At 41.8% G+C, this 24,701-nt stretch overlaps 1 protein-coding gene across 1 annotated transcript in view; it reads right to left on the bottom strand.

Moving 5' to 3' along the window:
- Positions 1 to 24,254, bottom strand: part of TMEM127 (transmembrane protein 127) — a 58,827-nt gene extending 34,573 nt beyond the window's left edge. The window contains exon 1 of the mRNA XM_044084699.1: positions 23,481 to 24,254. Within this exon, the coding sequence (XP_043940634.1) occupies positions 23,481 to 23,733 (253 nt within the window). The 5' untranslated portion in view covers positions 23,734 to 24,254. The remainder of the gene's footprint in view (positions 1 to 23,480) is intronic.
- Between the last annotated feature and the right edge of the window lie 447 nt (positions 24,255 to 24,701).

Here is a 24,701-nt window from a genome sequence, read left to right on the forward strand (position 1 = left end):
TAAAGTGCAAAAATTACCCATAAATTAAAAACAACTTTTATGCATAGGGGCTAGACTTACCTGCCCTTCTTTCGTCCTTACTTATTATAATTCAGTCACTGCACAACCATGTTGTATGGGCAAACAAAAGCACAGTGATACATCCAGAACTACATACTATGTCTCAAAATTTTGATAAGCCTAATATAATACTTTACAACTAATCTAGCACTATTTAATGATAGGCACACTTTGCACACCACAATACTGCCATCAATACTGCGACATGCTTCCAAAACTGTCAAGCAAATGTTCGCTGTGCAATAGTACCATCATCAATACTGTGACATGCATCCAAAATGTCCTGCAACGTGCTTGCTGTGCAAGAGGATGAAACAGCATGTTTGTTCCGAGAATGTAACACTCCCTTACAGGAATTTGCAAGTCAAAAAAAAGCTAGGAGAACAAAGGAATTTAGATGAAATTAGACAGGCACCACGGTCTTTTAGGCATACTTGATGCTAACTACTGTATAGCATTAACAATTACCAGGAAAACACTTATAAACCAACTAAATCATGTACAAATACGCATGGTGCATTAGTGACAGATTACACAAACTGTATACATAAACTTATTCAAACATTTAAATTCAGTCCTAAATTTAAAAGGCTTTGTGGATTGGGACTCTGTAATACATAATCTGTGTACATAAAGTTGTTAATTTTTTCACTCATTTAAGATGATACTACAATATGCATTTTTTGTGTGTGCGCACAATCCACCTGATGGCTCCTTGTCATTCAGCCAGTTGGTCCATTTATTCCTTCTTCATGGAATAATCAGGTCAAGAGCCTAATCTGCTCATTCTTTCCACCCAAAAAGAGAGAGCTGGGTGTTAGGGAGCAGACCAATCTGGCAAATGTGTGGACCTCCTCTTTTCCTAGCCCAACACCATCCCAATGTAGCTCTGATGATCGTGGCACAGTGGGGATTGGGAAATGTACCCATTTCCTCACTGTACTGCAATCTTGGAGTTTGTATATATAGGTAGCAGGGGGTGTTGGGGTGCAGCCCCCCACATGGGGGGGTGCAGGGTGGCTTGCTCCCCTGCAAAACATTATCTGGGAGTGACTGAAGTGCCTGTCCAATAGTAAACCGCCTACACGGTCTTATTTACAGTGTAGGCATCATGGTACACTGCTTAGACGAAAGTAAGCAGGTTTGCAATCCAGTAAACAGAGCTGGGTGGTGTGCACACACGCACCAACAAAGAAGTATCTGTGGCATGCAAATCATCTCATAAGCAGGTGAATTTCATGCAAATGAGGGAGGTAGAGCGATCCAGCAAGCAGAGAGACAGTCCTGCAGACCCCATATTGGTGTCCATAGTGTACACAGAAAAATTCTATGTACAGGATTTTAAACAGATAACAGGGGCAGTAAATGTGTAATTAGATGAACAGAAATATCACAGCAGACACAGATATGTGCAGAACTATCCACCGTGTATACAAAAATGTAAGGGAAATAACTTAAAATAATTTTATTTTTTTTAATGATCTGGTTATGTTTGCGCAGAGTGCCACAGTGCGCAAACATACAGTTATGGGAAAAAAGTGGAAAAAACAAACTTCATAGTATGTGTAAGAAATGTAGTATAGGACACTGTGTGGAGTATCCACAATGGTGGAATGGTGCTGTTGCTAACGAGGTAATGCCTGGTACCATGTAGTTTCCAAACTGTGTGCATGAACACTATGCAAATGAGTTGGGGTTACTGAATAGCACAATTCAGTATCCGTGTCTGCATATCCCTTCCGTGCAGGCACAGAACCATGTCAGTGTCCATAGAAGAGGTAACGGACATCAATGGAGGGGTGTCTGAGGGCTTGTGACTCATTGGAGCTCAGCTGCGTCTCTTTGCCTGGCGCACCGCTGTGCTGAGGGGGGGTGTACACTGGCTACTAACCTTTGTTTACCTTCGGGGTGCATGTTTCAGCATGTTTGTGCAGCGAGCCACTGTGCTGAGTGTGCCCTTTCGGGGGGGGGGGGTGTATAGAATGACTGCTGAGCTTTTTTACCTTCAGGGCGCTTGTTTCCACATGTTTGCTTTGCACCACAGTGCTGGGTGTATCCAAACGTCAATGATATATTACCGATTCATAAACACTAGTCTTGTCCAGAAGGATATAGCCCACAAATAAGCAATAATACGTCCTGTTTATTAATATATAAATGCGACAGACAAAAAGAGTAAAAAACCACTGATAGCAAACAAATAAACGGATCAAGCGCTTTTATCCACCAGCATGTGGACTTCATCAAAATCAATTAATTAATTTAAACAAACCTATTTAAACATTTTTGGCACCATCTTTGCGCTTCCATTTAAAGACATACCTCACTAAAAATATTACAAAATCCTGAAATATATCCAATAAATGTCATAGTGCATAGTAGGCTCATATCTTCAAACTCATCCAAAGTTTAACTAAATACATAAAAATAAGTATAAAATATAAAGAATTGATATACTGACAACAAGGAATAATCAAATATGTATAGTCACTAAATTGTAGTGCTAATAAATAATAATAAAATCTTCATATATAGCTGTCATGGGAAAATCTAAACAACGTAAAACTAAATGCACTCAGTTTGTACTACTTTCCAACCCATGGAATACACTTCTAAGATAAAAATAATAAAAAAACAATAAATAATAAACCATACATATAACATAATAGATAACAATTGATAGAATATTAATTTAGTATTTTTAAAAATTCTGAATCAAATATTGTAGATTATTATTATTATTATTATTATTATAATAGATGTATTGTAAATTAGCAACTATACATATTTGATTATTCCTTGTTGTCAGTACATCAATTCTTTATTTTTTATACTTATTTTTATGTATTTAGTTAAACTTTGGATGTTTGAAGATATGAGCCTACTATGCACTATGACATTTAATGAATATATTTCAAGATTTTGTAATATTTTTAGTGAGGTATGGCTTTAAATGGAAGCGCATAGATGGCGCCAAAAAATGTTTAAATAGGTTTGTTTAAATTAATTAATTGATTCTGATGAAGCCCACATGCTGGTGGAAGAAAGCGCTTGATCCGTTTATTTGTTTGCTCTCAGTGGTTTTTTACTCTTTTTGTCTGTCGCATTTATATATTAATAAACAGGACGTATTATTGCTTCATTTGTGGGCTATATCCTTCTGGACAAGACTAGTGTTTATTCTTCGTTGTGGACAGTACACTATTCTTACATTTGGATATTACTGATTCACTTAAACTAGAGCCATTAAATGTTCTTAATGATGCATTTGGCAGGTAGAATGTATCATAGGTAGCTAATCACACAGCCTACACCTACTGCAGAGCCCAATAAAGGTTGCCTACACCCTACAATCTGATTACTCCCCCAAACTCTGCACCAGTGGAGTACAGACTTAAGAATTTTAACTGAAGGAATGCTAGGGGCTGCTGCAGGTCTGCTACATCTGTATGTGCTAGATAATGAAGTCAATGCTGCTGACAGCAGGCCTAGACTGAGAAAGAGAAGAGAGTGTTCAGACCCAGGGTAACCTTCCAAATGCTACATGAGCTGGAGATTGTAGAGTGCTACAGGGTGGACAGGGACATACTACAAGAACTCACTGAGCTCTTCCACCCTCAACTCAGACCCAGAGCCAACAGAGGGGAACCCAGCCCAGTGGACACAAAGGTATATGTAGCTCTAAAGATACTAGCCACAGGTACTTTTCAAAGACCAACTGGGGACATGATGGGGATCTCGCAGCCATCAGCATCCAGGGTACTCCACCAGTTCCTGGATGCCATGCTACTAAATGCCAGTGAGCACATTTATTTTCCCCTCATCCCTGAGGACAGAGCCAGCAATACACTACACTTCTACTGTGTAACACACTACCCTGAGGTACTGGGTCCCATAGACTGCATACATGTATACATTAAGGCACCACTCAGTGAGGAGGGCAGAATCTACGTCAACCGCAAGGGGTATCACTTCACCAACTGCAGGTCGTGTCCAATGCCCATGGCATTATCATGAATGTGTGTTGGCAGCTCCGGCAGTTATCATGACTCCCATATCTGGCACGTATCACAGCTGTACAAGATGTTTGCTAGGGGGGACATACCACAAGGTCATTTACTAGGAGATGCTGGGTATGCACTAGAACTGTGGATGATGACACCAATAAGAAATGCCCACATACCCACGGAAGAATGCCACAATGAGGTACACACAGAAACTAGGAACTTCATAGTGTGTGTGTTTGGTCTGCTGTACTCATGGTTCCAGTGCCTCAAAATATCTGGCAGAGCCCTGCAGTACTCTCCAGCCACATGTGCACAGATGTTCACAGTATGTGTCATGCTACACAATATGATCCTGCAGAAACAGCTGAAGCAGGATCAGCAGATGTAATCAGTGGTGCATGTGATAAGTACTGCGATCTACAGGGTGTAACAGTAGATATGTAGGGGTTCTATTCTCACAGCAGCCAACTCAGTGTGTTTGTATATCCATACCGCATACATATAACTTTTGTAATGTACACATTGGTAGGGCTTTGCATTAATTTTACTGGTTGTGGGTGATGTGGCCTCCCAAATGAATGATGACAACATTGCTTCCTTATAGCAACAAGCATTACGTGTCCTACATGGATAGTACTAGCATGCATGAGGCATGCTGTATGCATCTGGTACTGTCCTCTGTACTGTGTACCACTACATAGGTAAGTTTTCCACTGTGCATGCAGCCAACATGCACTGTGTGTGTGCTGTGGCGTGTCCTGTATGGAGTGAGTGGAAGTACTGCTAGCCTGAATGTGGCCATGTGTGCATGTCAGGCTGTGACAACATTGTACATCATGTCACAGAGTAATAGAAGATGTGCACATCACTAACATGATGATCATAGAGCCATCACAATTGGAGATATCGCTATCTCTTGTCACAAGAACAGCACATACTGCCCAAGTCCATGGGAGATGCAGCTACACCCCCAGTGTTGAGATGACATCCGCCCAGCCAATCATACAGATGGCATGTGCAGAAGTGCACCAAGGTGCTTTCTGTACCGTACCAGTATTTTTATTTTTTTTAATTTATTTTACATTTAACCAGGAAAGTCTGACTGGACGCAGGTCCATTTTCAGCGGAGGCCCGTGGAGATAAGCTCCAAGAAAACACATAGAATACAAGTATATTACAAAATTCTTGCATTGCAGAACAAGACAGCATTCACTGCATACACAGAAAAAAATTACATAAACAATGTGGCAGAGATTTAAAAAAAAAATCATACAATAATCAATCATTGAGGTGCAGAATCTCAAAAAGAAACAGTTTTTAGTTTTCAGGAGACAAACTGTCTGAGAATAGCTGAAGTTCTAAGATACTATCTTGTTAAGGATTAGCCTGGTTAGTGGCATGAGCATAGCCAATTATTTTGATAATGGGTTTTCAGGAGTTTTTTTAAAATGAGCAGTGGAGGTGGTAAAAGTCATCTGGTTTGGTAGATTGTTCCATTTTTTGGCAATGGTGCTGGTAAAAAGGGATTTGCCAGCATAATTTCTATGCTTGATGACAGTTATGAGGTACTGGTTGCTAGATCTAAGGGATCTAGTGGGCATGTGTGGTTGTATAAGTTGCTGAAGTGTGGGGGTTAGGTCGGGAAAGTAGTAGAGTTTGTGTGCAGTAGATAGTTGATAGAGTAGTAGCAGATGAGGCAGCTCCATCCAGTTGAGCTGCTTAAGTGATATACAGTGATGGGACCTATAAGAGACGTCGGTAGCAAATCTGGCGATCTTGTTGTGGCAAGATTCCATTTTTTTTTTAGGTCAGATTGGCAGAGACTGGTCAAGATGGGGGAGGCATAAAGGAGGATGGATAGAAGATGGGTCCTTGCAATGGTTGCTTTGGTGATTTTAGTCATAAAGTGTTTATTCCTATAAAAGAGACAGAGTTCTTTGTTAACTTTCCTGATGGTTTGTGTAATATAGATGTCGAATTTAAGACTGTTGTCTATTTCTATACCTAGCAGTTTAGTGCGTGTGGTTGGGCTGATTTGATTGTTGTCTTTGGATCTGATGGAGAAATTATCATTTAGGGGTGGTGGTTTTCCTGGGCCAAAGACAATAAGTTTGTTTTTTTTTTTGGGACTGAGAAGAAGTTGGATATTGGAGAACCACGTTTCTGCTAGGGTAAAGTTGTTTTGGGTTAGGGATTGCAGTTCATATAGGGTGGGGGAGGTACAAATAAGGGTAGTATCATCTGCGTATTGTACTATTGATGCAGAAGGTGAGAATGAAGAGATGTGGTTAGTAAACAGAGAGAACAGTAAGGGACCAAGAACAGTCCCTTGAGGGACTCCTATGGTAACTGGCAACAGGGGGGGACAGTTGGTCTTTCCAGAGAACTGTTTGCTGACGGCCTGATAAGTAGCCGTTGACCCAAGATATAGAGAAGGGGCTTATGTTTAGGGTAGAGTTTTAAGAAGAATACTGTGATTAACCATATCAAGGGCTTTTGATAAGTCTAAGAATATGGAGGATACAAACAAACCCTTGTATCTGTGGTGAATAACTATATTTGTGAATGACAGAAGAGCTGTGGTGGTGCTGTGGGAAAGTCTAAACCCATGTTGTGAAATTGAGAGAAGGTTGTTATCTTGGAGGTACTGCATTAGTTGAGGGTGGACCACTCTTTCTAATATTTTGGACAAAGGTGACAGGATTGCTATCAGACGATAACTGGTCAGCTCTAATGAGTTACCTCCCAAGTTTTCCAGGAGGTGGGTACTTTACTTTCTAGTAGTGATATATTTATGAGAATAGAGGCAGGGTAGGCTATGGCATCAGCTAATATGTGAAGGAAGTCCTCTGGTAGACTGTTAGCTGCTAGTGTGGTTGGTTTAAGTTTTTTAAGGAGTTTGGAAATTGCCTTGGTGGACATGGAGTGAAGGTTGAATTTGGGGATGTTGCACTGAGTATTGGGGTGGGTTGGGGTCATTGTTGGTGTGGGGCTACTAGTACTGTTTGCGGCATTGGCCAGGGTCTGGATAGTTTCAGTAAAGAACTTGTTAAATTGTTTGGGAATGTCTTCAAGATTATTAGGTAGCACTGTGGATGGGGTGGTGGTTTTTCCTGGGTGGAGTATGCCATTTAGTGTGGCCCAGACTTTTGGGGGGTTATGAGCATATTTTTCTTGCATATTTTTATAGTAATTAGCTTTGTCTAGTTTGATTTGCTTTTTGGTTTTGTTTTGGAGTTCTAGATAGTTTTGTCTGAGACGTACGGTCTTATTTTTCTGATATTGAATCCAGGCCTTGTCCCTTTCTTTCATTTTAGTTTTAGTGTCTTTAGTGAGCCATGGGGCATAGTTAGTTTTTATTCTAATGGTACGTGAGGGTGCATGATGGATTAGGATTTTTAGAAAGGTTGTATTAAAATGCTCAACGGCTACATCTAGAGATAGTTGGTTTAGGGGGGGCCCAGATGAAACGTTTTAGCTCTTGGATTAGGTTAGTAGCTATAAACCTTTTTTTTTGTTGTGAAATTCCCTGAGGATGTTTTTTTTGATAGATAGGGTTCTGTTCCTAATTAGGTAGGTTGGGGGATGGTCACTTAGGCTGTCTAGGAGACAGCCAAATAGGTGAACCTGAGTGGGGTCGCATACTAGGATCCAGTCCAAGAGTGATTGGCGTTTGGATGCTTTGTCAATTCTAGTGGGAGTGAGTATGGTTTGGGTAAACCTGTGGTGGTTTAGAAAGGCTGAGGGATTGTGGCTGGAGCACTTTATCCAGTCAACATTAAAGTCTCCTAATAGTATGGTTTCATGTGGAAGGGAGTTGGACATCCAGCTAAGCAGGTTTCCATTACATTTGTGTTATTGCCTGGTGGGATACAGCCACCTGCAATGATCATGCTCTTTTTGGAATTTACTTTTAATTTTGCAAGGATTAATTCTACATCTTTGACTTCTGGGCTGTTGTAGTCCAGTTGTTCTAAGGTGAGATGATTTTGGAATAGGATCGCTACACCCCCTCCCTTTTTTCCTAGTCTATCTCTTCTAATAATATTGTAGCTGGGGGCAGTAATTTCATCATTGTGGTGTTCTGGTTTAAGCCATGTTACTGTTAAAATTGTGATCTCTGGTTTATATAGGGCAAGTAAAGCATGAAGGCCTGAATTTTGTTGAGTATGCTTCTTACATTGATGTTTAAGAAGAGAAGAGATGATGCAGGTCTATGGAAAAGGGCATTTAGCTGGTTTATGTTGGGGTTGATTGCTGTTGTAGGTCCTGGGTTGGGCTGTATGTCTCCGCAACTAGAGAGTGCATTGTGTAGGTGTAAGTAGAGTTTGCTTAATTTGTGAATTATTTTTGTTCAGTCTTTGAGAGGTGTGAGGGTTTATTTTGATTGTTAGTTTGTAGGGTGAGTGAGCAAAGGGTTGGGTGTGGGTAAGGCTGTATTGCTCTATAGGGATGCTATTTAGTTTGATGTGATTGACTGTCAAGTCTGTTTGCCAGGGGGATGGGGTGTGGTTATGAAGTTGAGCATGGAGGTTAGGTTGGAAAGTAGAAGTAAGATGATGATTATTAGTGGATAAAGTAGTGTTGTTAGAAGATGGGTTGGCCGTATGCAAGGTATGATATAAGGGCAGTATGTATTGCTATGGGAAATGTGCATCGTGTTTAGGATGGGTGACAGGAAGGGGAGGAGTCTTTATGTGGGAGGAAACAGGTGGTTAAGTATAAAGGAAATGATATGGGGGGGTGGGATGGGAGCGGTGTGCCCGAGCGCAGTGAGGTCGAACGGAGCGGGGCTACACCCAAGACAAGGGAAGTGGATTAACAGAAAAAAACAAACAATCAGTAAGAAAGCACTTTAAAGTTTTAAAATACCTGTAATCCTTTTAACCAAATTGCTGCAGCAGAATCCCTTTACCTATTTTACTTTAGTTTGGAGACTATTGGGTTTTCTTGGACATGGAGTGGTTAAGAACAGGATTTAAACAGTTAATTTACTTTAATTCTAAACAAACAGTATCGGATGGGAGAGTCTGAGATGAGCTAAATTAGTTGTTCCATGTTACGGTGCTCAACAGGATTTCTAGGTGTACTAGCTTTGAAAACAAGCTATTTGGTTACAATGTTTGTATTTAAATAGCTGATTAAACATACTTTGTTTCAGGATATTAAGGCACACTGGTCAACTGCCATTTCTGGGAGAGGAGATCGCAGTCAGAGACTCTTCTGGGCAGAGGCACAGTCTTTAAGTATGAGTCCCAGTGTCTTATGGCAAAATCTAGGAGGAATGAGCAGAAAAAAAGTGGCAGGAGGGGTAATATCTAGAGAGAAGCCCTACTTAGTTAACCACATAAAAATATCAAGCATTAACTCAGTCTATAGATCACATTTTAAGGTCGTTTACAGTTAATACATGAAATTGTACAGATATATCATTTAGCACTGGATTTCACATATCAGAATATGGATAAAATGATATAGCTTACAGAGAAATTAGTTAAACAAAACTGCTTACAGAGTACGGCATGCACCAGTCTTAGCGTAATCGCACCAGAATTGTGGATAAGACAGTCATATTTACCTTAATATAACCTAATAATGCTTTTATTTTTTTTTTTTTACACAGTAATTAGCCACACAGAACTGTTTACAGAATTCAGCATGCACCATGAATAGCATAAATGCAGCCACTTTAACAGAATGTATTTGGCAAAGCAAAAATTACCTAAAGTTGTGCAGCAATTAATAACTCAGCATCTTTAAGCCTCAACATCTAGTAACAGTGTAACAGCAGGAATGCAAGTGAGAGGTAGTGTTTATCGCTATGCAGGTAGGTGAGCGCGTGTAGGTAAAGCATACGCAGTTCAAAAGACAGTTTTCACAGGTATCATCTGTTTAATAATATTAACTTAGCTAGCAGTTCAAAATCTAGACATTCGACAAGATACAAGGAGATTCAACAATATTTTACCCGAATACCTGTTGAGCATGCTACTTTGAACTCCTATGGATAGAGGGAGGCCAGAATGGTAGGGAAAGGATTTGAAAATGGTGCCCTAGAATAGGGGAGACTGATATGAATTAAGACAGGATTTGAGGAAATATGGGCGGGCTACACCCAAGCCAAGAGAAGTGGATTAACAGAAAAAAAAAAGCAATCAGTAAGTAAGAAAGCACTTTAAAGTTTTAAAATACTTGTAATCCTTTTAACCGAATTGCTGCAGGAGAATCCCTTTACCTATTTTACTTTAGTTTGGAGACTACTGGGCTTTCTTGGACATGGAGTGGTTCAGAACAGGATTTAAACAGTTAATTTACTTTAATTCTAAACAAATAGTATTGAATGGGAGAGTCTGAGATAAGCTAAATTAGTTGTTCCAAGGTACGGTGCTCAACAGGATTTCTAGGTGTACTAGCTTTGAAAACAAGCTATTTGGTTACAATGTTTGTATTTAAATAGCTGATTAAAACATACTTTGTTTCACTAGTTAGCTGCCATTTCTGGGAGAGGAGAGCGCAGTCAGAGACTTTTCTGGGCAGAGGCACACAGTCTTTAAGTATGAGACCCAATTTTTATGACAAAATTTGAATACCTATTGAGCACGCTACTTTGAACTCCTAAGGATAGTGGGAGGCCAGAATGTTAGGGGAAGGATTTGAAAATGGCCAGGTCTGTGTTAAGGGTGCATTACATCTGCTACACAAATGTCACCAACAAGCATGTATTGCTAACATCACATAGTGGCTTAATGTCCTTAGGGTGATTAATCCATCTACGTTTCCTAGAGATAGGTAGCATCAAGCAGGGGTCACACCTTCTCCTGTATGCATGGCACAGTTCACCTATAAGTACACTGAATGGCACAGGCGGCACGGACACGCATTGCAGATGGGTGGGAGGTTGGCATAATGGTTAAGGTGTTTGCCTTATAAACCAAAGGTGCAGGGTTTGATTCTCACATAGGGTAATTGGCTAGGCTTAAAATGGCCCACAAAGGCAGTTAGCCTAGTACTATTCTATGAACAGTGGTGAGCACATACTGTTGATGTGATAGGACCCTGTGATTGGCCATACTGTTGTCTGCATGTGTCAAAACAATTTGGAAAGTACATCAACACATGGACATGTAGTCAGAACGTGGCATACTGAGGGAGAAGTATATGGAGAATATGGGTATGTCACCTACTGGTGACTGTGACCGCAGCTATGCCATATGAATCCTGCCATACCAAGGTACAGACATCTTGATGTGTGGCTGAGTCTGTGTGGCTGTCACCCCTAAATATGTATGTCACATGTAGGGACTACCATGCTACTAACTGGGGACATAGGTATCCCCAAAGGAAAAGACAGTACATATATATTCAATTGGGGTTTATGGCCATTACTATGTCACCAGGCATGTATTTGTAATACTGTCATGCAAGACACTGACATAACACAGTGACTTGTTCACAAGTAGCAAGCAGCAGCCAACACTGTTAGCCACAGTCAGTCAGTACCAACGTGTACTGCAGCGATATGCAGTCTAAGTAGTAGAGGACCCACGACTGTGCCCTGTTGAGCACTGCTGCTTACAGAACAGCTATTGGAGTCAGATGTAGCTATGTTGCATATGTCTGCCATCAGCGGGCCACGTAGAGACCCCAACACTGACAGTATCGTAGATACCCAAGTGGGTACTTTGTGCATGTTGCCTGAATGGGCAGTACAGTGAGATGGCTTGGCTCAGTCTGGGTGTTGTACACCATGATGTACCCCCACCCATGTCCCTGCTGACTGCCACAACAAGGTTTATGGCAAGTGTATGGCAGCAGAGCATGCTGCCAAAGGTGTACGCTACAGACTGGTATGTCAGCTGGTGTACACGCAAGTGTCTAAGAGTCAAACCCTGGGAACATAACACCAAGACACAGGATATCTGTAGATATGTCAACTCCATCACCACACCTTGTAGATTTAAATTCAGACAGCCCAGGTAATACATATGAAGGGTAGCAGACCTTATCACAAAGTATGAATGCATAATTACATGGGAGCCATGCGTGTATACTGCCATACCTTGCTGATGTCATATTTCTGCTGCGCTGCCTTGCCATCCTGTGCCGCTGTACTGCCACCATGTGACCACAGTTTATTCCATAAGACTCCTGGAATACAAACATATGAAGGTCCATAAGACACATGTCATCCTGTAACACTACCACCAGTACAACATCATACAACATAAGGTACACAAAGTTTGGTGCATAGTCATGACACATGCCAGCATACAGTATCTGTTGTATACCACAAGTGGTATGGCAAAATGATACTGCATTACACATGTACATGTCAAGTAATGTAGTCACCCTGTGCATTACACACATAGCTTCATTTTCCTGCATCGATGGCAAGGATGACAGGGATGTGGCATAGGTTTCATCACATGCACAGGGTGTGGTGCGGGGGTGCTGGAGGCCTAGGCTGTGCCAAAAATTGACAGCATGTGTGTGAGTCAGGAAGGAGTAGAGGTTAGACGGGCCATGGAGAGGTGTTGTGCGTGTCTGTAGGTGACCTGCATGTGACACTGGTCTAGGAGTGTGTGCGCATACACAGTCAAGCTCAGTGCTAGCTCTACACGTGTGTATGTTGGACAGCTGTGGTCCGTACATGGTAGAGTGAACAGTTCACCATCTAAAGCCACGACCACGGGAACTGGCTCTGCCAGGAGTTGCACTGGCATCACCATGCCCAAGGTCAGATGCGGTGCTAGTACCAGACGGTGATTGCTGTTTGCTGGGTCTGTGTCCCCCGCAGGGCTGTCCATGACCACATGCCCATGGTCTGCCATGTCATGGTGTGGACAGCACACTTCCCTCTGTAGTGTTGGAGGTACTGCCACTACGGAGCATAACTGTGCATGACCACGTGGACTGTCAGCAGTTGGTGTTGCTGACCTACATCCACTGGTCCGACACACAACTCTGGCCAGACGTTTTAGCACAGACAGTGCGTGGCCCACGATAGACAGCACCTCAGCCCACCATCTGTCCACTGCATCAGTGAACCAATCCAGGGTGTCCCCAATGCGGTAGAGGCAGTCACTGATGTCAGACTGTGCTGCATCCATAACCCTAAGCATACACCTGGTGTTCCGTTCAGAACATGCTTGTGCATCCATGATGGCCCGAAACATATATCGAATGACTTGAGATCTGACACCAGCAAAAGGTGGTGGACGGACAGCAGGCCTCCTACAAACACCCCTGTCAATTTGCCTGTGTGGGATGTCGTTAGCTTTCTGGCTATGGCCAGCATTTACACTCACTGGAGCCATAGTTGCCACACTTCCCTGTTCAACGTGTCCACTTTCTGACTGTCCAATATCTGTAGCCTCTGGGGACTGGGTATGTATGGGCATACAAATTGTGTGCAGAGATAATGGGGGCAGAAGAGGGATGTCAAGCTCTGTGACAGATTCAGCCACCGACACCACCTGTGCCTCATTATGGCCACCATCATCATGAGTCCGACGAGACACTGAGATGACTCCAACCCCCCAGTCACCTGTGAAAACCAAGACAAAAGCAGTACATTACTACCTGCACTTTTATGTATGGTAATCCACACAGACTCATACAAATGAGGATGCACAACTGCATTACCAGCCTCACTTCTTCTCATCTCTGCTCCCATGCACAACAGACAACCTCAAAACAACATACACATACAAGTCAAAGCCTTTATAACATGCACATCAGCTACATCAAGTTAAAGTTGCCAGTACAATTTAAATGTAAAGTATGCAATATGACACTATACGTGACAGAACTGCACATTAAACCCAATGCACATATCTTGAGATTGATACGAAAGTACTGGTGTCGCTACCTCAGGTATGTAACATCTACCTTTTGTGTTTGAACAAGCAACTTGGATTACCTGACTCATGTACACCAGGCTGTGTAGTCACTCATAACTATAAGTGCAAATGCGTTAATGTTCATTCAAATACACACCTGTGATTACCCAGTCTATGAACTGTAGTCAGCTGTTCCAGAATGGTACATACAAATATTCTAACGTGGATAAACACAACATTTGTACATAGTACAATATGGCAGCCCTCAACTTTCATAGGGTATATATCATCTGTAAAACAACAGTATCATGCTTAGCACGGTACAGGAACACAGGCTTGGGCAACTCTTAACGGATCTATGACAGGGTGAGGGAGAGTTATTGTCACCACCACCATATGTTGCAGCACTACAGGGTAATATGTGCACGTAGCCACTGTTACTGGCTGTATTCATAGTATGTGTGGACAACTGAGCTTAAACCCCAACCCCCCACTGCGGATAGACCTGCCACCCATGTACAGGTATGTACAACCTGCCACAATAACTGATAAAGTATTAAAATGGTGGACACAGTAAGCTTACCTGGACGCTCCTCTCCTGGAGTCACTGTGGCACTCACCTCCACAATGTATGGTGTGATGGATGCCAGGGAGCTGTTGTGTGTTCCTAGGTTCGCCAGGAATTTCTCTGTGGCTGAGAGGGGTTGTACCACTGCAGGCTGTCCACCGGTGGCAGCATGATCCCTGACAACATCAGCTGCCCTTCATCGTGCAGCATTCACCATATCTGTGGCTCTGTGTTGCACCTGTTCATAGGTCCTGTCCTGCTGGCCAATCTGACTGACATCCCGCACCAGGTCTTCCCACAATGCTGCCTGTTGTTCCCAATTATGCCTCCCCCCAGACAATGACAATTGATGATGCTGCCTTAGTGCATCCATTATTACCTCACTCTCTGCATCAGAGAAGGGGGCATGTCATCTGTGATGCATGGTTCCTGAAAGATAACAAAAAGGGAGCATGCCTGTAGGTGTAGGACAGCTAAGTATCAAGGACATGTCATTACCACAGATCTAAGACAGGTTTACTGTTGTAATCCCTATTCCCCACACCTCCATCCTCCCATCTGCATCCTGTTATATGTAGAAATCAATTACATACCTGGTGGAGTGCAGTACTCCTTTGTTGAACTTTGCTTCTGGTAATCTTTTGAAAATACGCTCTCTGTGTGAGGCAAGTCTCATAAAGACTTTTTCCCCATAACCAGCCGCTTGCCTTTTTAAAGGTACTGCTCATTAGTATCATTAGCCAATGACATGCCACCTTATTGGAAGTGAACTTTGATCAACATCGCCCTGTTCGAGCTGAGGACTTGGAATCTGCTTTATAATTCAGTGGTCGGAGTGTAGGACATGTGTTTAAGGCCTTGGATCCTCTTCGTGAGGTACTTTTGTGGCCTCTCCAGCTGCTGCAGATGTCTAGTGAGGTACATGCCAAATGGGGCATTATACTCTATGATTGGTCTAATGACAGAAGAATAGAGAGAAATGATGACCTCTTTCTTCCCGGATGAAAAACCCTTGGTAATGAGATATGCCACATAGAAGGACTTTCTGACCACAGTGGCAATGTGGTGGTCGAAGGAGAGGTTGCTGTTATCCTGTGTCCCCAGATCTCTTATAATGCCTTCAGTGGTCAGTGGGCTCCCATCGATGTGGTAATTAATGGGAACTGAGTTTTTCCCAAAGGGGATGACAAAGCATTTTTGGCATTAAGCTTAAGGCCATGTTTCAACACCAGTCATTGGTCTCAGTGAGGCCTTTCTATAGGATGTCTGCATCACTTGGGGAGTTAATAATGGCTAACAGCTTGCAGTTATCTGTGAATTTGGTCAGCCAGAGTCCCTCCGTGTTGGCCTGGACTTCTAAGAAGTAGATACCAAATAGAAGAGGACCCAGGACTGATCCCTGTGGAGCTCGTGACTGGTCAGCAGTCTGACTTGGAGTCCGCTACTTTCACACTTTGTGTTCTATCTGTGAGCCAACTTGCAACCCACCTAACAATATAAGGGTTGATGCCTAGTTTGGTGAGTTTATCAGTAACTCCCGAGTGAGGAATGGTATCAAAGGCCTTTGACAGATCGAGGTAGGCTGTATGAACTGCCTTACCTTCACCCACCGCTCTGGTAACTGACTCAAAGAAGTCAACCAAGTTGAGCAGGCATGAGCTACCTTTCACAAAACGAAATTGCGTGGGATCTAGAATTTGGAGATTCCCCTATATCCTTGTTAATTTGGACCATGATGATGTGCTCCATAGCCTTACATATCAAAATTGTCAGGCTAATGGGACGATAATTTCCAGAGTCTGTAGTCGCTCCTCCTTTATGGAGAGGGATGACTGTAGCAGTGCACCACTTGGTAGGGAGAAAGCTTGAGGTGAGGCTGTGAATGAACAGAGCACACAGATGTGGTACCAGTTCACTTTGTAATTTATGCAGAACACAGCCAGGGGTACTGTTGGGTCCCATGGAAGCTGTATTCTTGGCCTTAGATAATGCAGCTTTAACCTGTGCTGCAGTAATGCAGGATGCCTGGCATTCTTCCAGTACTGAGACTGGTCCTGGGGTGGGGGGTTAAAGTTGGCACTGAATCCGTTGGCCATATGTTGGCTCAGTATAGGAGGTACCATTGTGCAGTAATGCAGTGCAAATCTGGGTATTGCCATGGAGATTCTTGACATAACTAAAAAAGGCTTTGTGGTTGTTTTCAGTGTCTGCCAGAATTCTGTCTTCAAAGCTGGCTTTGGAGGTTTTGATGAGGGATTTCAACTTTTTGTTGAGGCTAATAAGGGAATTTTTCCAGTCTTGGGAATTCACCTTTTTCTGCAACAGTTTCTTCCTTCTGTTGTAGAGTTTATTAATGGCTCGACAAAAGAATGGCTTCACCAGAAGAAAATTAAAGTTTTGGAATGGCCCAGTCAGAGCCCAGACCTAAATCCAATAGAAAATCTGTGGGGTGACCTGAAGAGGGCTGTGCACAAGAGATGCCCTCACAATCTGACAGATTTATAGTGCTTTTGCAAGGAAGAGTGGGCAAATATTGCCAAGTCAAGCGGTGCGATGCTGATATCAAAAGGTGCTTCAAAGTAATAGTTTAAGGGTGTGCACAGTTATGCAACCAGCTTATTGTACATGTTTTATTTTTTACATTTTTTATATTTTTTCCCCTAACAGATTTGTTTGTTTTTCAATTGAATTGTACAGGTTATACGTCACATTAAAGGTGGGAAAAGTTTTGAAATGATTTATTGTGGTCTCATTTTTTATATCTCAAAAAATGGTACTTTGACTGGGGTGTGTACACTTTTTATATCCACTGTATGTGTACAGTACAGACACTAAACAGATGTCATGCCTTGGTTGGCAGGCAAGGGACGAGAACTCAATAGCACTGACTACAGGAGGCATCTGCACAGAATGTATTAACTGACTGCAGCAGCTTTTAACAGACACTCCAGAATTACACATTTTATTTCTGACTGAACATTGCTGATGAACATATTCTTGCTAATGATTTTAAAAGTCTGTGACATCTAAACACACAATTATCTACTCATAATATGGGCTGCCTCACCCATTTACTTTAGTTCCTGTGGGGGGAGAAACTGTGGGCATTATGTGACTGGTACTGTAATATTTACTGCTACATCCCACTGGATTCAAACCCTGGATTGTGTGTGGCAAAATGTACTATATACAGAGCATTTAACAAACTGAACTACTGAGTCACTGCTGATTACTGACTTATTGATAGTTGCCTAAGGCTCACCTGGAACCAAAATATGACCTGGAAGTACTACTACAATGTTATACTACACTGCAGTGACAGTAGAATGCACATGCATGAGATACAAGCATAGTGCAGATAGTAGGTAAGCTATATTTCAGTATCATATCTGTGAAGTCAACAAACAATATCAGCTCATAGAGTGGGCTACCTCACCCACATATACCTTTATTACCCGTCTGTGGATGACAGAGCATTATGTGACCAATATTGGCCTAGAGACAGCCTTGAACAGTACTATATGAGGCAACCAATACAATTTGCAGCCATTAGATTTGCATTCTACAGCTATTAGTGTTCTACTTGACTGCAGCTCCTTACCTTACAGCCTCAAAGCATACAGCTCTACTGCAATGGTTACGACAACACAATCCTGTTGTATACCATTTTCCTTGATGTTACTGGTATTGTTTCATGTTTTTATTGAACTACAGTTGGTATTATTCATTTACTGCACTACAGCTCTAATTCCACATTGGATTGCACTACAGACTTTACTGTATACAGTTTAATGCAGTTATTGGTATTGTTTCATGTTTTTACTGCACTACAGTTGGCATTATTCAGTTACTGCACTACAGCTCTAAGTCCATATTTATTGCACTACAAACTTTACTGTATACAATTTATTGCAGTTAATGCTTTACTCTTTCTTGCTTATTTCACTAGAGTACTCACTACACTCACAGCGCAATCTGGCCAAGCGCCCGGCATGCGACTCGACACTGTGAGCCCTCTCAGCTGCAGCTGTTGAGAGAGAAGCACACAATTATGCATACCAGTTTTGCAGACATTCAGATTACATATTGGTAAAACAAAGGTAAAATTACTTACATACTTGTGGGGCATTCCCTGCCCTTGCTTCTTGGACCCAGGTGTCCAAGGTTCCCCTCTTTAACCTTGTGAGGTTGTCATGGTGGTGAGGACACTCCTCTCCTGTGTGGGGGATACCAGCAACACTGGTGAGTTCTCTGGCCAGCAGGTCTCATGCCTCTGCCTTACACTCTGAGCCCTGGTAACCACCCTGCTGCAGCCTGTCATTGTGGTTTTTCACAAGGAGCTCAACCATGACCCTGGACTCCAGAATGACCCAACACTGTGCCCGAAAGTGCACACCTTCACCAACACCCACATTATACCTTCAACTGACAGAACTCCAATGGATTCTGCTGTATTCCCACCTATTGGGCTTAATATAGGCTGTCTTCCCATCTTTATATGTCACTGGGCAACATTCAAAAAAGAGCCACATCACTTAACAGTGTGCAAACTAGCCAAGTAGCACACAAATATTGGCAGCCGTTACCATGTTTATGCCGTGCTTAGCAGGTCTAACGACAGTTGAGCATAGCTTAGCAGAGTGCAGCGGAGCCATATTTTAAAATTGTCTGCATAATATGTATATCAAAATTATATACATATTTTCCCTTCCAAGTATTCAAACCCTGGACCTACCTACTGTACATGAAGCCGTAACTCTACCCATTTAGCTATGTGGCTATTAAGAAATCTGGTACACCTTCACATATACCACTGAGTTACCTATAAGCAGTGCTGAGCACCACGCTGCCCAAACACGTTCAGACACACCTTTAAACAAATAAATAATTACATCCGCTTTCTAGTTTTAGATGTCTGGCAGGTGTCTATCCTATACGTGAGTGCAGCTTGACATTGCTGAGCTCAGCGCAAACATGCTTTTAAAAAATAAATAAATAAAATAAAACAAAGGGACATTGCAGGGAGTCTCACACTCATCTGCAGACATGGTTAGCACTACACCTCTCCCAACACTGAATCAATAACAGTGTTCCTCAGCTCTCCCTCTGCAATGCGCCATCATTAATATGCAAGGCGCGCTACCAGGGGGGAACCATGATCACAAACAAGGATACACTCCATGTAGGCTCTACTGCCTACACGGATTTTTATTAAATTCCTGGGGAGTGTCCCTAATTTGGGGCATTTCCCATAATCATTTTTTTCTTTGCCTGTAATTCTGGAAGTAAACATCGAGAGGTACATCCCAACACTCCTTTTTGGGTATGGCAACTAGTTAAACTGCTTTCCTTCATCAAGAAGGGCAATCTGAAATATGTGGCTCAGGTCCACCTACCCTCCCCAGCTCTTCCAGCTCATCAAGCCTCTACTCAAACATGGGTAATGAAAGTCAAAGTTAATGCTATACAAACAGGCTTGTTACAAAGTGCAAATTGTGTAGGATTCAGTGCTTACTTGTTATTAATTACTAAATAAAATTTGCTATATCTTCATGCAACTTAGAGGTATTATAAATGAATCCTGAACCAAAACTTTTTGTAGTAATGGTAATGCGCACTACCCTTTATGTTACTCAAAAAATATTTCAATCAAAAGATTTATGTCAGACTAAATGTATGCAGTCCTCCAATATGCATGCTGTTGTTACTCGTGTTTTTGAAGTGTTTGTATATACAGCTGATTATGCTTACTTAACAACTCTAAAACAAAACAAAACATTTTAAAACTGAAAAAAAAACATTAAGAGGTATACACATTTACACCAAGACTTTCACTATTTAAAGAAAGCCCATTACAAACACATCAAGCAAAATACATTCCATTCTTTCTTCTCTCTCTTACTTTTAGCATTCACTTCCCTTATTAACACCCCACTTACTCATATATCTTTCTTATGTCCAGTCCTCCTTTCTTTCCCCTTATTCTGTTTCCTTTGTTAGACTATGTAACCGAACTTACTTATCACTAAGATGATCACTGACTACTGCAGTCTGGAAAGATTTTGGTAGCGTTTTACACCTGTCATAGCACACAGGATTATAATCAGGTCTATAATCATAGCATTATAGGCAAGTGCTAGGTTAGCTGCCCTTGCAAAACATTTTAAACTTAGCCAATTTCCCTATTTGCACTCAAATTAACCTATCCCATGTGGTTAGAGACCGACCTTACCCATCCCATGGTTGAGAATTACATAGTACCCCGAATGCGAATAACTGGGATCATATCATATATAATCTGAGGGGACTCATGCATGGGATTAAGCATTTAGGAGCTTCCTGTGTCCATTAGTAGTACGGGGGCAGTGCTGGGGTAAATTTTCTGTTTCCCATTCACAGATCTAAGATGTGCGTGAATATGCACAGTGATGAACTTTCTTTTATGTGAATGGGGAGTGTATTCCAGAGCAGCAGAATTCTCAGTGAGATATACCCGTCCCTCCAAACCATTCTGTTGATGTTGCAAAAGAGGTTTACATCTCTAAATCGAGAATTTCTGATGATATCTGACTTGCTGATGTGCAGTAAATCCATCAGGATTGGGCTGGAGAATGTCTTGTATGCCAGACACAAGTCATCTCTTAGCAATCTGCTAACCAAGTATAGCGACATGGCTTTGAGTTGGTCCATGCAGGACATGTTGTTTAGGCCTGTATCCTTTTAGTAAGACATTTCTGTGGGCGTTCTAGTTGTTGCATATGTTTGGACAGATGCATGCCAAAAGCGGCATTATATTCATTGACTGGCTTAATGAAGGCTGAGTAAAGGGGACAATGACATCCTTAGATCTAGACACAATTACTTTGTTTATAAGCTGTGCAATATTTATGGACTTTATTACAATAATGGACACATGCTGGTCAAACGTTAGGTCACTGTCCACATAAGTTCCCATATCCTGAATAACTGGGTCAACTCTTACGGGCATATTGTCAATGTGATAGTTCTCAGGGAAGATGACTTCCTGAAAGATACAATAATGTATTTTTGCCATTTACTTTCAGTCCATGATTTTGACACCAGTAATTCTGGACAAACCTTCCTGCAGGATGGCAAAATAATTTTGGGATTCAATAACTGCTTCTAGCCTGAAGTCATCAGCAAACGTAGTCAACCAGAGCCCTTTGGTATTATCTTTTACTTCAGAAATGTAGATGGCAAATAGGAGATATCCTGTTATATAAAATCATAGCCAACCTATTAGGTGTTTGAGTAAGGCTAAGAGAAGCTCAAGAGGTGAACTTTAACAATCAAGTTTTGAACACATAAGTAGTTATGAGTGGAAAAACCTGATCAGCAAAGTGTCTATCTGATGAAGGAATGGCTTTAAAAGTTGTTAAGGCAGCTCACTCAGGTATATTTTTTGTGTGGCAACAAAAATTACAACAGCTTTTAAAGCTGTTTAGCTTTTAGGTGCTATTCTGTGGTAGCTAGCACTGGCTTATCCTATAATCTAATGCACAACTATAGCTTAAAAACACTTATGTGCTGGCCAGCACTGGCCTCTGTTATGCTCAGCAGCGGTGAGACGTGCTTAACTAAGCTTTGTTGCATGGAGCATTATAAATGCTCTCTAAATTCAAGAAAAAAAAAGACAACTTTCTTAAGCACCTTTCTCATGTAAAAAAGGTGTTTAACAAAGCACTGTTTTGTTAAGCATCCTTCAGTACTGTTAACCTCTATTCTTCTGTTCTAGCATAAGCATCAGCCACAAGGAAACAGCATTCAAAGCATTTCACAGCTTTAAAAGTGGTAATACACTTTGTTGTCACCCTAAAAGAAAGTGTGGCAGATAGAAGTGTCCAATAACTTCTAAATCTGTTCACTCATCAGAAAGGCACTTAGCACAGCCAATCAGGAAGAAATAGTGTTAGACTTTGCATTCCTCCACTAAGAATCATGGCTGGGTCTGTCTGATCATAACTACTACTTATATGTTCTCAATATGGATGTCAAGACTCACTTACTGAGCTTCACTCTTAAAGTGAACATGTAGTATGCTGGTTATGATCAAAAACCCAATCATAAGCTAGAATAGCATCATTCTGAATTCAGAGCTTAATCACAACTCTCTTTACACTACAAAAAAGTTAATACTTCGCTTCACCTTTTATAAAACTATAACTACCTAATTATGCGCCTTGCATTCTCTTGACTTCTACAGAGCTTTCACTAAGTACTATTAACACAATCTATAAATTAGTTTCTTTAAAATCAAATGTATAAAATATACAGAGCTATATAACTGCACTGCTGAGCCAGCTTTTTACTGCAATGGCCTACATAGTGCCAAAAAAAAATCACATTTTGATTGCTGTCGCCTTGCTAGGTCACGCGGTGTGCTAAATATACAGTGTTGACTACAACAATCTCCACAAATCAAGCATAATTGGTGACTGAATATGGGTAATGTTTTTACAACTTCAATGTGAATAACTTGGTTACATTTGTTTTGCAAGGCATCCAAAATCTTAAAGTGATCAAAAACAGGGCAGAGTATTTCAAAAGTCAAACTGTAAAACAGTGACATTTTGCAAGTAAATAGCAAACATCACTATGGTAGAATAGGACTAAAAATTGCCCCAGTTTAGTCCACTAGCTGTGACAGGCAATGAATACATACACACACTGACAGTGACTTATATGTTTTTTAAACTAATAGTGCAGCAAGGGACTGATAAGTAATCTTTGGTTGCACCTGAAGAACATACACATTACTACCCCCCCCCCCCCCAAGAAAAAGCTATGGTCTTAGTCAATTATCATAGCAAAAGCTTCTTCAGGTATAATACTTGGGGTAATTACACATGAAACCTGCATTCATATCTATAAACACGAACTATTCAGAGGTGTTCCTCTGCACAGCGACACTATCAATTACTTCAACATATATGACAGTATTAAAATGATACATACTGCTCCAGATTCTTAAATATAGCCTACCTTCCAAAAGTTCTACATCCACTGAGCCCAAGACATCTGCAACACCAAGCTCTTGCCGTGGACAAGTCCCACCGTGAATTCTCAGCCAAGCTGGTTCTGCCAAAGCAGTGCAGAGCGCTGTGATAGAAAGTGCCCCAGGTAGTGCTGAAGCCAAACTTCGTTCTGGTTGCTTTGGAAGGGTGCCACTTCCACCTGCTGTTCGTCTCCTTCGTCCCCCAGTACCAGGAAGCCCAGAACCACCTGCTGCATACATTACAATGTTTCGTTTGCGACAGCCTACTGGAAGTAACGATTGCAGACCAATTCAACTCCTGCTGTGAAAAAAAAAAGAAAAAACAACACTCCAACTACGGAACGAATGTCGTCTGATCTTAGAGGTACAGATTCCAGCAGAACACCAGATTAAAACAGCCTCACTCTTATGCTTATGGAATATTAATCAGGCCTGTTAGGGAGAATCTAACAATACTGACCAACCCCAGTTGACAATAGCCTTGGTTAACAACCATCAGCAGTGTTCCATTATTCACAGGGGTTATACTGAGCTTTGGATTGATACTCCTGGTTGCGGACTCTCTGGTAGTGACACCACAACCTCCCCACTCGATCCCAACACTGATCACCACTAAACAAAGTCGCTTCCTCCTGATTTAGCAATAATCAACTACTATCCCCTTCATCGCCAGACAAACAGCGAATAACCAAACAAATTTACAAAGAAACTATCAACCTGACATTTCTCGGAGAAAAGGGATATCTATTTCCTGTTTCTCTGGCACCTGCGCACGTCATTTCATGTTGTCAGAACAATCGGAGGAGTGGCTGGCATGCATGCTGGGAGATGCAGTTTATTGCGTGAAGGCTGGCACTCGTTTTAGGGTCCACTGGAGCGGCCTTAGGTCAGCTGATGCCCTAGGCAAAAGGGCTCCACGGCGTCCCCACCACACCACCTGGTGCCCCCATCCTGGCCTACCAACCCCAAATAAATACTAGAAAAGCGCCCCTGCTAGAGTGGCGCCCTAGGCGGCCACCTAGTTGGCTTATGCCTAAGGCCGGCCATTTGTCGTTAACGGATTATTCTGTTTTGGAAATATTCTTCCCATGTTAGGCACTGCCCTTGATTTCTGGTTTGGATAGCTTCTTGTACAGGGTCAAAAGATTGCCTGAATGAGAGTGGTTCAGGAGCAGACTCCTAAGGTTATGTTTACGACTAAGAATACT

Source organism: Protopterus annectens, chromosome 9.part0, assembly GCF_019279795.1.
Source record: "Protopterus annectens isolate FY-2018-M chromosome 9.part0, PAN1.0, whole genome shotgun sequence".
Taxonomy (NCBI): domain Eukaryota; kingdom Metazoa; phylum Chordata; order Ceratodontiformes; family Protopteridae; genus Protopterus; species Protopterus annectens.